The following is a 14,882-nucleotide window of genomic DNA, read 5'->3' as shown; positions in this document are numbered from 1 at the left end:
TCGGAAAGGAATGTAAAACTGGAGGGTTGAGATAAGAACAAGTTAACAATTTAAACAGAATAAAAAGGAAAGAACAATAATAATAACAATAACAACAATAACAGTTATAAAGGAAAGGTAGCAGGATGGATAAAATCCAAAGGAAAAAGGAGAAAGGAAAATAAGTGATACACAGTACAGCTCCTCACCACCCGCTGACTGATAACCAGCCAGTCCCCGAGCAGCAATCCCCAGGCCCCAGCTAACCCCCCAAATTTATTTACCAAGCATGACGTCCCATGGAATGGAATATCCCTTTGGCTGTTTCGGGTCACCTGTCCTGCCTGGGTCCCCTCCCAGTTTCTTGTGCCCCCCCCCAGCCCTCTCGCTGGCAGGGCCCAAGGAACTGAAAAGTCTTCAACTTAGCACAAACATCGCCCAGCAACAACTAAAACCATCAGTGTGCTATCAACATTGTTCTCACATCAGAGCCAAAACACAGTGCTGCACCAGCTACTGAGAAGAAAGATAACTCCATCCCAGCTGAAGCCAGGACAGCCTCGTTATACAAAGTGATTAACTCAGCTGAGGGGAGCTATTTTGTCATTGCATGACTTAAGCCAACTACTTTGAGGATTAGTTGTCTTCTGGAGGTACTTATGCAGTCAGGAGATTCATATATTACTCCTTCATGTACCACTCCCAGGGCCAGAGAGGAAAAAAAAAATATCCAAAAATCAGACTCTACTTTTAATCTCTATTGGGTTTGACAAAGTTGAATTTCTAACAGTTGAAAAAAGGCTATGAAAGCAATTTAATTGTCAGTATTGAATGATGCTGTTCCTTGACTAAAAATATCTTGACAGAGGTGAGAGAGAGTAGGGCACAGTAAGCATGGACAAACTGTATTAAAGGATGCCAGACTTTATGTGGGATGTTTGTTTTTACACCTGGCTCATGAAATGTAACACCTGTGTAATGTTTTACATTGACAAGTTCCTGAACAAACAGCTGCTCCTGGAACAATATTTTCATTTGCTTTCTTTTTTTTTTTTTTTTTTTTTTTTCCCCTCTGTTTCTTTTTCAGATAATGGCTCTGGGTCAGGAGAAGGAGGTGAGTACCAAACCCCAGTTATACTTACTTTTGGTCTTTCTTTTTTACTATATGTGTGTGTCAGATGTATGTACATGGTTGTTGTATACAAATGAAAGAAAAATCATGACAACTTAAAAATAAGCTTTAATGTTGCAGTGTCATCTGACCATCTCAGACCAGAATTTGTGTAGGAATAGGTTGTAGTGTGCATTTGACCAACGTTGTTCTTTCAGATTTGACCTATATAATTTTTCACTTGTTGCCAGTACTATAGTGTAGTATTTAGAAGGCTATTTCACCTGTATTTTGCTTCTGGACATGCCCATTCACAATAAATGTCTTACTGAAGAAAAGAATGCAGAAGAAAAAAAAAAAAAGTGTCTGCAACATCTAGTTATCACTTTATCCTTGGTCAAATATGTTGCCTAAAATATATGATGGTTGCATTATGATACGTTTTAATCAAATATTTTGCATATTTCTGTTTAAAGCTGTATATTCAAAGAGGAAATGTAGCACAGCTGATATTAGTAGAAGTGTTCCTATATTTGAACACATCTTAACTTTCTTCCAAGGATTAAAAAAAATAAAATTATCTTAATTCTGTCTTTGATACTCCTAGCAAGAATACATGTAGAACGAAAAATGTGAGATTTAGATACATACAGACAAGGAAAAGCCATTTTGCTTTTAAGCTTTGCTTGTATTAAAAAAGCGTTGCAGTTCATACTGAGGGGGCTGAGTTTCAAAATATCAGAAACCTTGTACAGCTGCATTACAGTGTGATTTTGTGGGAAACAATCAATGGTATCACCGTGTAGTTAAACATACCAGTTACGTTCAAAAAAAATCAGGAGCTAGCTCCCCCTGTATTGAGTGAAGTGGGGGCATCTTCCTCCCCTTTAATAAGATGCTGTAAGTAATTCCTGGGCTGCTGCTAGCACATGGCCATTCTCACCTTTGTTTCCTTTTGGAGCAGTGTCTGAAGGAACAATTTTCTGCTCAGACACTGCCTCTTCTTACCTTCACTAGTGACTTTCTTCTGAAACTCTTCTTCCTGAGGCTGCATCACACTTTTTCCCCAGCTCTGTTTGCTTCTGCTTCCGTATTTGTTACCCAGCCTGTTATTCCACTACAGCTGCTCGCTGCAAACCAAACGTTGCTTGCCTCAGAACTGCTATGCAGTTCTTATAGGAGACAGATGACAGTAATTTAGTCCGTGTCTGACTTTTGGTTTTGGAGCAGTTTTAGAAATGTTTGAATGCTGTTGGGATTTTTTTTTTTTTCCAGTATTTCCCAATTGGATGCAAAAATCCCCATTAAAATCCCTTGTAAACATTACTGACGTGGTCTGGAAGAGATTGGCAGCCAACTGACAGATGTGGGGATTCTTTGGTTAATTTTATGAACAATTTGGAGTAAAGTAGGCCAGAACATGCTGTGTTTTGTTGGTTAGGCTGCTCGCTGAAGAGGTGAAAGGTCCATGTTCAGATACACTCATCGATTGATTTGGGGCAGGAGACTGAACCCAGGTCCCCCCTCTCCTGGTAAAAGAGATCCAGAATGGGTCTCCCTTTGTCATTGCAGTTGGTTTTGTTCTCACTTGAAAATATTCACTGAGCCTGGGACAAAGTTAGCTGGAGGAAGGATGCATGCTATGAAAAGACCTTGTTAGCTGCGACTCAGGGTACCAGTGAATTTTAATTATTTATGCAAAATAGAATGGCATCAGTTGAAGAGATTTGGTGGTCCCTTCACACTACCTTGTAGTGGTGGTTAATGTGTTGTCTTGGGAGGAGGAAAACATAGGTTCATTTCACTTCAGGCAGAAAGAATTGAATCTGGGTCCCTTGGCCCCAGGTGAGTATCTGCACTGACTGGGTATTGAACAAAGAAGGGACAACATGCCCACTACCTCTCCCAGCAGTTTTGTGACGTTAGCTCTTCATTTATTTGGCTTTCTTCTGAGTGCCTTTGGGCCAACTGAAGCATTCTTGCTTCTGTTCAGTATGAAAACAACTGGGTTTAGTTCTTAATTTCAGACAGAAAAAATATTTTAAACAATCAGAAATTTAAAATCTTTCTTGGCACTTTTTTCTTTTTTTTTGGATACTTGTGACACATTGAATTAGTACTGTCCCTATCTACCTTCCTCACTACACTGGGTGTTGGGTAACATTTTTGCAGAACAGTTGGCTAGCCTTCAGCATGTTGAGTCATTTTCTGTGTCTGAAAACAATCCTTCAAAGGATGGAATCCACTGTTGCTTTGGTTATTAAACTCTGTTCTGGCCAGAAACTCAAGGATATCTTTGTACCCACAATATTCTTGTATCTGGAATTGGTTTTGTTCCATTATTCAAGTAACTGTAAAAGGGTTACAAGGAGACATTAGAAACATCAAAGACTTATTACAAGTTAAGGGAATTTAGAATTAAAACTAAGCTTCTAAAAGAATGCTGAACCTATTGAGGATAGGTTGTTTGGATAGCATTGTTTGGGATCCAGACGAGGAAAGGACAGGAACATGGGCACAGAGTGACCTGCAGAGTAGAGGTGCTTCCTGCACACCACTGTCCTGCCTCCATGGTTATTCCAGCTATGGAACTGACTAGAGCACAGCTCCCACCTTACCCAACCCTTTCCATTTTCTTTTGGAGGCAGCTGGGATATGCTGAGATACAGTAATCACCCAGACCTGATAGTCTGATATCAATGCTCTTGACTACAGGTGCACAAATGGGAACCAAATTGCATGGGGAGCTTCTGTGCCCTGTGGGTTAGTTATAGCTACTGATTGTAAGTACAAAGAAGGAGCAATGGAAGTGGAAAAATGAGATAAGTGAGATTTGTGAGAAACAAGGTAAGTGAGGGGAGAGAGAGCCAGCAAGTGAGCAAACATGCTAGCTTAGAGATTTGTGTTTTCTTCCCAGGATTTACATTTCCAGATGTTAATCACAGAATCAGTGTTTGCTATGTTTCCTAAACACACGATTAGTGTGATTGTGTATGCACCAGTGATGCTTGCACACAGGGAGTGGATGAGTACAGCTACTTGTATATGTTCAGGAAGCATTACGATTGCTGTGCAGGAGGTGTACTGTTTGCTGGTAGATTTTTAACTGTGAATGAAAGTACTGGGAAAGCATCGGAGCTGTGCTTTTCAGTTGCTATAGCTCTGCCTGTAACAGTCTCCACTGCTGAAATTAACTGCTTGTTTCACATGCAGCTGAGATTTGTGCTACTGGTTCACACTGTTCTCTTTCATTTTCCAGACACAGAACAAGCTCATTAATGATTCTGAAACTCGACTTGATGCAGATTTTCCCTCCTACTCCCAAACTGTATGATGTTAAATGCATTAATTTTTATGTCAAAAAAGAAAAGTAGATTTAGAACCAATTAAAAACCCAACAGAAGTCCTCTTCCTCAGAGAATATTTCAGACAATGTCTTCCCTTAGAAACTGTCATATGCCACAAAATTGCTAAATGCCAAATCATGTTTACTGTTTCAAAGATACTAGATTTTAGGAAAAGAATTAAGAGTGGGAGAATTTTTTCAGTATGCCTGACTGAGATGGAGTATAATTTTTAAGGGTAATATAATTGTCTCATTCCCCTCTGACATTCTGCATAAGCGATTTCCATTTTCTATGCTCTGACGGCGCAGTATTAACAAAGAGTTGTAATAAAATTACTCATTTTAGCAGTCTGAACTTTCAATTAGCATAATAAAAATTGCACTTATGAAACCAAGCTGTTGATCACTTGTGGCAATGGGTATCCTGAAGTCACTTCTAAGAAGAGTATGGATTGTTAATTCAGAAATTAGAGAAATTTCAAACCCCTCATTACTCTACCATTATGTTTCACCCCTACAGAAAGCAATGTCACAGAGTCATGACTGAGACCCAAAAAAGTTGCTTAGTTTAGTTGAAGTCACAGCTGAAGTCGGTGGGATCCTTTAGATTGGCATATAAGACATGGGCTTCCCTCTGTTAACTTACATGAATCATTCTGCAGTTTCCCTGTTCTGAAAAATACAGTCATAAAATTGCTCCCGATCCACTTTGTTTAAACAGTGATTTGATAGATTTTGAGGCAGAACTAGTGAAAGAGAAGTTAAGGCTCAGATTCAACTCTGCCAGTTGTAAATTGCAACACTATTTGACCTGCTGGATGTACTTCCATAACTGGTAGATAGGGCACAAAAAATGATCCTCAAGCTGTCACATGTACATAAAGAGGTAGATTGCTAGCTTGCATGAAACATTTTCTTTCTTTCTAACAAAAATTTAAAGTTTTTATTTCTGGTGGAAGCTGCCATGTTTTCCCTGTAAAAAGAACTGTGTTGACCCAATCAAGTAGCCTCAGGAAGATTAACTTTGGTAGGTTTATATAAATGTGACTAAGGATGAGCTTTTACAATTTTTTCTTCAGGGTGCTTACTATGTGCAAACACATTTTTCTTTCCCTCAATTTTACAACTTGATACTAGCCAAGAGGTTCTAAAAAGAATCAATCATCTTGGTGATCTTGTGCTCTCACCCTAAAAAGAGCTGGCACTCAGGACTCCCAGTGAGGTAGAAGTATTATCATCTAGCTGAAGTAGCCTCCATGTTCAGAAGACATTAATGAATGCATTAAAGCCATTGTCCTTGTAAATATTCTAAGGAAGATCCTACCACGACGTTACCCAGCTAGTAGTGAGATGACTGAAAGGGCAATTGGAGCCATTGGTTTAAATTCTGCTCCAATTTATGATCACATCCTACATTATTGGAAGAAATTTTGGTTCACTGCAGATGGGGACACTGATTCTTGAAGGAAAGCTTTTTGAAGACAAAGCTTTTTTTTGGTCAAAGGTATTGGTGACGTAGATGATTTGCTTTTGTCTGGCAGTAGTCCTCTATTCATAAGGCTTTTTTTGGTAGTACTTTCCATCTGGCATCCAGGCATAGTGCAATAACGTTTGAAGGAGAACTTTATTTCCTCTGAGCTCACAGGTCCCATCTTTGGTAAAGGAAAACTTCTGAGCTGTTCTTCCCATGTCCCTCCAAATAAAGGCCTTTTTCGCTCTTGCTCCAGATGATAGTCCTTACTTTCTCTATGTGATGCTGCAGGAAATGGCAGCTGTGATGTTGACTGTGATATAGTCAGGAGTGTGCAAGGATGTGTTGAAAACCATCAGCATGTTTTATGTGAACCATCAAAGAGTTAACAAATGATAATGACTTTTCAAGCCAGTTTCTCAGAGACAAATCAGTGCCCTGTAAAAGTCAGGTTCTGTGCTCTAGTAATCAACCAACAATGGTAAGATTTCTAAGTGTCCTAGTATGCCCATAACATTAATTTTTTTATTCTTTTTGTTCAGTGTTTATCTGTGTCTAAGAAAAATGCACTCTTGATATTAAAAAAGATGTAATGGTAGTTAAGACAGATGGCACCCAATCATTTCAGGCTTTTAAACTAAGGAAATAACATGCTTGCAATACATATAGCTAAGTTAACTATTATTACAATAATTTGTTTTGAATTTCTAATCCCTCTGAAATATAATAGCTAAAGTATCTTGCGATGAACATCTAGCAGATTGCATTTAGTAATTAATAGATTGATATACAGTATGTGCTTTTTAGCAGGCTGCCATCTGTTCCTTCTCCTCACTGGGGACAACACTTATCCAGTAATTGTCGCACAGTCAGAGTGGTATAAACAGACACAGTTTAGAACCTCGAATATTTTTTATTTTAATTTGTAATAATGCTACTGATTTGTTTTAATGTATTTTAATATGACTGCAGAAACTTGATGGTGATTAACACCCTGCATAGGAGGTAGCGTCATGTCTTTTAGCATATTTCTATAATGGTGTGCAACTTGGAAAGATTTAAGTGCCAATACCAGTGACCTGGCTTGTCACTGACTATCACTCGAGCTTCAAATATTTCTGTTTATTTCAGTTGAGATCCTACTTCTTGTAGGTAAAAATAACACTGAGCTAAAACTTGCAAGAATTACTTCTTGCAAGATTTCACCAAAGGTTCAGCAAGGCAGAGGCAAAAGGCCTGCATGTTCAGACATTCTGTTGGTGAAAACTTATTGTAGGCAGGGTTTTCGGGGAGGCTGAAGCTTGCTCAGAAAGATGCTGGAGCCGGAGGCATGGAAGGACAGATTCCTCTTGCCTCTTGTGCAGGATGCAGTTAGCAAATGAGGGCAGGTTCATCTCATGCAGCCTGAACAAGGCCTGCAGAACAGCATTCAGAGTGTTCATGAAACTGTGGGACGCACCTCCCTTGTTGTCTGGTGAGTTTTTTGTCATTTCCATTTTCTACCATCATCCACTCATGCATAATTTCCCTGGTGGTTCCCTGAAGTTGTTTTGTTTTTCTTTGGAGGAAAAGGAGTTAGCTGCATTTGAAGCAAGGCAGTGGAATGAATGGGTATTCAGAACCAAAGGGTCCTGCAGTGTAAAAGCAGATCCAGCTCTCTCAGCATGCCAGCTTTCCCCACCATTATCCATGGTGCCGTATGCATGGAAGCAAAATGGGAGTTACAGTTGTCAGATGGGTAAAATGTTTCACATGTAAAAAGTGTAGTGTCATGGTAGGGAGTCTTAGAGTGCACGTGCTCAAGCCCTTTGCTTAAAAGTGCACACACTATCATCATTGTAACCACTGGGCAAACATATCATCTTGGCCAGGTTGTGATTAGGGTATCAAACTTTGAGCTTCCCTCCTCCAGGCACCTCAGTCACAAATAGACCAGGCATCCTTGTGTTAAACCTGTAATGCCCCTTCTTGCAAAATCAAACTTTAAAGGCTGGTATCTTCACTGGAGCATGCTTGCAGCTGCAGTGTACACTCTGTTCTGCACAGGGGAAGTATCTTTCAGCCAGGTGTAGATCACTGGCTATGCCAAGCCAGGCTTTGCTTCTAAGCCAGCCGGCTAGCTGGATAAAAGAACAGAACCTTCCACACTGGTAAATATTGGTTTTTCGTATGATCCACCCATTTTAACTGTGTCATTAAAGTTGCCCCAAATATTATTGGGAGAGTGGATAAGTAACTAAACTGTTCAGTGAACTGCAACCCATAATGTGTGCTGCTGTGGACTGTGGTATTTAGAGGGGAATTTCCAGGTTGGCTGTACTGAGGCAATCAAAGCCTGATCACTGTGGGGTCTTTCTGGGTGCAGAAGGCAGTTTGCTGTGGCCTTCCTATTTTTGTAAAATCTTTTAGAGATTAGTTGTTCCCATGAGATACAGCAAAAATCACTATAGTCCCGAAATAGATAGGAATTGGTTTTCAGAGGGGCTTTCCCGACAGGAGAATGTTTATTCCATCCGTTCATGGCTACTGAGTAGTTGCAGCTCTCCACAAACTCCCCCCACTTCACTGTGAACAGTGATAAACACAGATGTATAGCAGAGCCCCCTTTCCAGGCCATGCCTTGAAGCAGACCAAACTCCACCTTGACACAGACCGATGCTTTTGCTTAAAGCTTGATTGAAAGCCCTCAGCAGAAACCCAGACATATTATCATTGTAGGAACACACAAATGAGTTGCTGAGGGAAGCAATTTACTGCTGGCCAATTCCTCTAGAGCTACTGCCGTCCATTTGCAGGCTGCTACCCTGCAGCTCCTAAGATATAGCTGGTCATCTTCTGCAAAGGAGAAGTGTTAGGGAGCAGTGCAGCTCAGAGAGACAGCTGGGAGTCATGGATCCCATCCTTGTGCCTCATTTCTTTTGAAGGACAGAGCATTAACGGGGTGCTGCCCTGAAACATGAAAAGAAGCTGAAAGGAGAAGGGAAATGAGTTTTCGCTCAACATGAAATTAAGATGTCAAAGAAGAATTAATCAAGATACCAACAGAAGTGAGGAGAAGAAATTCCGTAATCATCTATACATCAATATTAGAAGCCTGCATAATAAACAAGAGGAGCCTGAATTGCTCATTTGGGAGCATATTTTGACCTAATTGTTATTACTGAAACCTGCAGGGAAGATCTGATTGATTGGAATATTAAAATTAATGGCTATAACCTATTTAGGAGCAATCAAATGTGGGGGAGAAAGGAGAAGGGAGGGGTGATCTGTCAAGGGATGCATTGCCTATTTGGAGACATTTGCAGCAGAGAAACTTAGGCTTTGAAATATTAATGGGTTAACTTATTTTAACAGCACATAAGTGGGGTACTGAAAGTTTCTGCTACCAATTCAGGCTGAAAAACAGTATTCGCCTAATCTGTATTGGTGGGAAAAGCTCTATTTTCTTGAAGGACTTCAGTCTAAATTATATGCAGTGCCTCATGCTGCTAGTACTAAAACATCATGCAGCTAGTAATGAAAGAAGCTTCTAAAACTTACAGATGACTGTCACCTAATTTGGTAATGTTCCATGAATAAACATTCATCTGTGTTACACCTCATTGACAGGTGTAAATTATTAGTACAGGTGTTCTTGATTTGCACATATTTATCTGTACTTTATTTTGTTTGCATATAATAATTCTATATACATGAGGTCCAGCAAGTTCTGATCAAGAAAAAAAGGCCACACTTTTTCTAAAACAAACCTAATTTAAAACAGCAGAGAAAGCAATTTTAGGAGTGGTGGTGGAGAAGAGAGAGAGAAGTTTACACTGAGTAGTATATAGAAACAATGAAAGAGTCATTGTGGAGTACTGTTTATGAAAATGAAAAGGTGCTGGGGCATTCACAGTGAGTAAAACTAACGTCCAGGAGGAATGGCAGGCATGTGCACACATGTGTGTGTATATGTTGCTTTTTTTGCTCCATTACAAAATTGAATTGCTAATAGTGCAGTGAAAGTGCTCTGTAAAGCATTCTGGTTGTATTTGTAGTCAAGTCAGATAGTATATATAGGATATGATAAAATATTTTCCGTGCTAGCAGTACCACAGAAGGATATTAAGCACCAAATGTTGAAGACAAGGGTTTTGTAACCAGCAGAAAGCTTTAAAAGTGGGTGATGAAGAAATGCCTGGGCTGACAATGATATTTTTGTCTCTTTTTCTTTAGTAGGACAGTAAGAAATAATGTACAAATATTTTGAGAGAAAATAAATGTGATGATCGGGGGGTCTACAGCCTCTCACTCTGGCATCCATCAGAAGCAAAGCAGTGGAATAGAAGGCAGAAGAATCAGCTGAGGACAGAACTAAAGGAGGGGAAAATACTTAATGCCAGTCATCACAGGTTCATGAAAAACCTTTACTGAGAAATTTCCCTTTTGAAAAAACCTTATTTTTCCAAGAAAGGTGTTTTTACAACATGTAAGCATATAATCTCAAAACCATAACCTTTCTCAAAGGCGATCTCTCATTCAAGCCTAAATAACTAGAGGGCACAACATCCACGCAGCGCACCTCTGATGTGCAAAACCACTGCCAATCAATGGACTGTTAAACTTTAAGGAATCATTACAAAAATGAGTGTTTCTAGGGACTGTTCCTGGCCTTGTGACCCCTTCCACTGGTGACCTGAGTGCAAATCAGCTGGTACTGATTTGCTCTGGATGACAGAGGACAGGTCACTGAGCTAACAGTATGCACAAGCAGGCAGGATTTTAATGTCTGAGAACAGGTATATGTAGAGAGTCCAAGATCCAGGCAATTTTTCTTTGATGTCAGCCTCTCTCCCACAGACTGCTGACCTTGAAAAGGACTCATTGGGGAATAAGGTGAATAATAATAATGGTCAGTGCAGAAAAATGGTCAAAAATTAATATAATTGTATAGATGTTTTAACTGAAGAATATCATAGATCATACTTGGCTTTGATGACACTCTTCTGGAGCAGTCTGTCCAGAATCTGTCTCATACCCATAACTCCAGAAGGGTGTTATCATGCTGGGAAAGGGTGTCGAGGGTTATAAGAACAGCAACAGAAATGGAAATACAATGAACAAAAGTCATAAGCTGAGCCTTTTGTTTAACTTATTCAAACTGTAGGGGATCATTTATTGATATAGAAAAGTGAAATCCGACACTAAAGGACACTTTAGGGTGCCACACACAGGCATAGGAATGTGGTAGCTAGAAAGAAGGAAAAATCAAATAAGATGTACATTTGTAAAGATAAAAGCAAATTACTTCTACTGCAACTTAATAAGAGTGGTGATAGAATTTCTACAGCAGGAATTTTGTAATGTTGTGTGATACATATTAATCTTTGAAAAATGCATACAATACTTTAGACAAAAGTTAATTTGAGAGTCTCACCTGCACTATTCTCCCTATAAGTGCAGTCCCACAGGCAGGAGGGAGAAATTTCCTTCAGTCAAGGTCCAGGAAAATTGGGAAGGACTGTTGTGGATTTGTTTATCCTATTTACATGTAAAGAATATAAATGTAGCTGTTTAATTGGTGGTGTTTGATTTGCTGTTGCTACAGCACATAAAGCTGCTATGAGTAAAGGAATCACTTCGATCTCTGTCCATCCAACAGCCTTGTACAGTCAGCCGTACACCACCACGATACTGCAGTGCATTAATTGGTTCTCAACTTCTTCTGCAGATTTCTGTGGTTCTTTCCCTTCTTTTCAACTATCTAGCTCTCCTTCTTTCCTTCATCACCATGTTAAAATCAAAAATAGGAGTGACTAATGGTAATGAAACAGTAAGAGTACAGTTTCTTTCTTTTTCACTTGGTGAAGAGTTTTGGTGTCCATGTTAACAGTAAAATTGGTGCAGATGTTTTTAGGATCAGAATATTTGAGACATTAATTTCACTTTTTAGGGTATATAGCATTTCTACCAGTTTCTTGTTAAAAAAACTTTTTTTCTTTTAGTCCTGTACAACTAAACAGAGTAATCGGGGAAAAAATACCACAGCATATATGAGATAAGAACATAATCTAATCCCATCATTGGGAATCAAAAAGGGGAGAAAATGCAAGCAGTAACCTTGCATAAGGATATCTGTAATTAAAGGCTGTCAAAGAAAACAGCATTCAAATCCCCACTACCTGATATTCAAGGACATTAAAAGGCACAGACTTTATACATTACCAGTGCCAATTAAAAGTAAATGTGACTAGAACACATGTCAGTGCTGGTTGTGTATCTAGTGGGGCGAGAATAAATAGCAATCACTGAAATAAGAATAAAGGAAGAGTCAATCAATGAAACATTAGTGTTTTCAGGGAGGCTTTCTTGTCACTGGTACAGTTCTACCAACCTCCAATTGTCTGATTTTGAGAAAGGGAGCGATATCAAAGTTAATAGCTTCAGAATATGATAACTTCATGTTGACAATACACCTGAAGGCAAATGGATTTAGGTAAGTAAAATAGGAGCTTAATATGAAAGTCATGCTTTCTGTTAACAATAGCTTATTTTTTTCAGAGTATGAAGGATCTGGGACAGAAGTTCAGAGAAAACATTCAAAATGTGGAGTTTGCAAATATAGGGCTGAGTGTGATGAAGATGCAGAAAATGTTGGGTAAGTACTAAGTTTTACTTAACATATCAAACAAAATCACTGAACAAAAAGGGAATTATTTTTTTTTTAAAAAGTACATGATATCTACTTGACTATGTTTGTTCTTACTAACTGAAGCTTTAATATTGTCCTATAATGTGTTTGATATGTGTCTGTAAAGAACAAACCATCTGCAGTTGTGAGGTAACGGGAGAAAATAACAGAGAGGTGTATTAGAGAATATTTGTCGAATATTTTTCAAAGAAAGGACGTTGATTTATTTTACCCTAGCAACAACAACAAAAAAACCCCACCAAAACCAAAGAGGAATGCAAAATAAATACTGATAATTCATGCCTGATTATTTTTTTTTTTTTTTACTCTATGTTCTGCTTGTTCATAAAGTATTACAGGCAGTTGTTTCCATCAGTGCAAAGCTTGAACCTAAACACTAAGTTGAACTGGTGACCTGAGCCAGTCACTTCTTCCAACCTCATTGTGCTGCTTGACCTCTTAGATGCACCTAGGGGAAAACTGATGAAAAATATCAATTGCTTGTCAGAGCTCAAAACGAAAGATCAAGAAACAAGAAGATTTTAAAGACAATCCATAACACAGAGGCAGATGCACCCAATTTCCCTACTCAAGGTACTTGATGGATAGAGTATACTCTGGCTGTCCAGGCTCTGTGTGGCTGTCAGAAGGGGCAAGACGTTATGGAGGAAAGGGCTCCTTTAAACAGCCCCACAAGGCATTACAGTTTGTTAGGAGGTAAAAGAAGTCCCATCTAATTGATGGGGCTTTGTTTTCCCCACAACTATTGTCCTGGCAGTGGCCACTGGTATGGAAGAAGCCTAACTGGGGTCTGGGCTGATGGCCGGTGCTGGGGTCGCAGCTGCAGAGGCAGTGTGTGAAGGTGTTCGAGAGATGTGTAAATAGTATGTTTTTGTGTACATGGACAGAAGGCATCTCAGAATAACAGTGCCCGAACATCGCTAATCGGGGGAGCATCACTCCTCTCCTTTCTTCCAACTGGAATCCATTTCTTGTTGAAGTATGTCTTAATTGCACAAGATTTTATTACAAGATATCGGCATGAGGACATCTCAGGCGGTAAAGCAGCTTAACACTAATATTCAAAATATGTATTTAAGATTAAATCATAGTGTACAAGGGAAGCCAAAATGGTAATAGTACTCATGAATGCTAGCATGATACTTCACATTTCATAAAATGTCATATTACAGAAGTAGGCTTGCTCTTTCCTGGAGAGACAAATGAGCTGTAGCTGGTTTTTATAATACTAATAATTTTCTGCAATATAGCCTTGGTCTGTTTCATTTATGACTGGCAAGATGGGTATAGATTTGTTTGTTATATGCACTGAGATGCGCTTTTGGCTTTGGAAAATAAATCCTGAAGCATTCAACTTCAGTAAAAGCTTGCCTATTTGTTCTATACTTGTAGAGTTGGCATTCCTGTGGCTGTGTAGTATCTATAAGAGAGCGGGAGAAAGCTGATGAGAGTGGAAGATTTATTCTCTACTCACATAAAATGGAGCTATGCTCCCTCTTCTTGACAATAGGAGGAGAGTGCTCTTTTGCCTCTAAGATTTCTTTAATTAGTCCTCATTAAAAAATATATGTGGAAACAAAAAATGTATGTGGAAAATACTAAAAAGTTACAAAATGTGCCCATGAGGGTTAGTTGCAATCTATCAGTTCATTTTTTCCATTTTGTCAGTTTTCCAACCTGAATAATTTAAATATTTTCCCCAGTACTTTTGACCACTATAATAGGCTTTAGTGATATTTGCTGACTGTTTAGACTTAGATTAAGGCAGGCTCTGTTAACACAGATTGTCTTCACAAGGTTAATTTTGAAAACGCTCATGGAAAGTCACAGACACGCTTAAGTAGGAGTTGGCTTCTTTTTTTCCTAAAATCAAAACAGTTATTCATCTGCCAGACACAAGATGGGATTGAAATCTGGGAAAATTTAGTATAGCACCCTTTAAGAAAGCTTTTTACACCTTATTTTTACTCCCTTTCCTGTTGGGTTTTAACGTATTTTTTAACCTCTTAAAATTATATCATGATATATAAAATCATTGGCGGCACAAGTACCTTTTCACGTTCATATTATTATTTAATTCAATTTTGTGCCATATTATAACCATTATCACCCCTAGTTCTAGCAAATCATGCAAATACCCTAATTTCATAACAATATTCTATCCTGATTTTCTTTTTAACTTTTTGTACAGTGGGATAATGTCTACTGAACCACAAACAAAAAGTAGATTTAGTTGTGTTTAAGCAGACAAGTAGACCTTGCTTGCACTTTGTGATGTTAGAAC

At 38.8% G+C, this 14,882-nt stretch overlaps 1 protein-coding gene across 2 annotated transcripts in view; it reads left to right on the top strand.

Moving 5' to 3' along the window:
- Positions 1-14,882, top strand: part of TMEFF1 (transmembrane protein with EGF like and two follistatin like domains 1) — a 130,655-nt gene that overhangs the window by 85,809 nt on the left and 29,964 nt on the right. For both annotated transcript variants that reach the window (XM_037381933.1, XM_037381932.1), the window contains exons 4-5: positions 1,067-1,093; positions 12,448-12,544. In XM_037381933.1, the coding sequence (XP_037237830.1) occupies positions 1,067-1,093; positions 12,448-12,544 (124 nt within the window). The remainder of the gene's footprint in view (positions 1-1,066; positions 1,094-12,447; positions 12,545-14,882) is intronic.

Source organism: Falco rusticolus, chromosome 3, assembly GCF_015220075.1.
Source record: "Falco rusticolus isolate bFalRus1 chromosome 3, bFalRus1.pri, whole genome shotgun sequence".
Classification (NCBI taxonomy): domain Eukaryota; kingdom Metazoa; phylum Chordata; class Aves; order Falconiformes; family Falconidae; genus Falco; species Falco rusticolus.
This window is presented reverse-complemented; position numbering and strand designations above follow the sequence as displayed.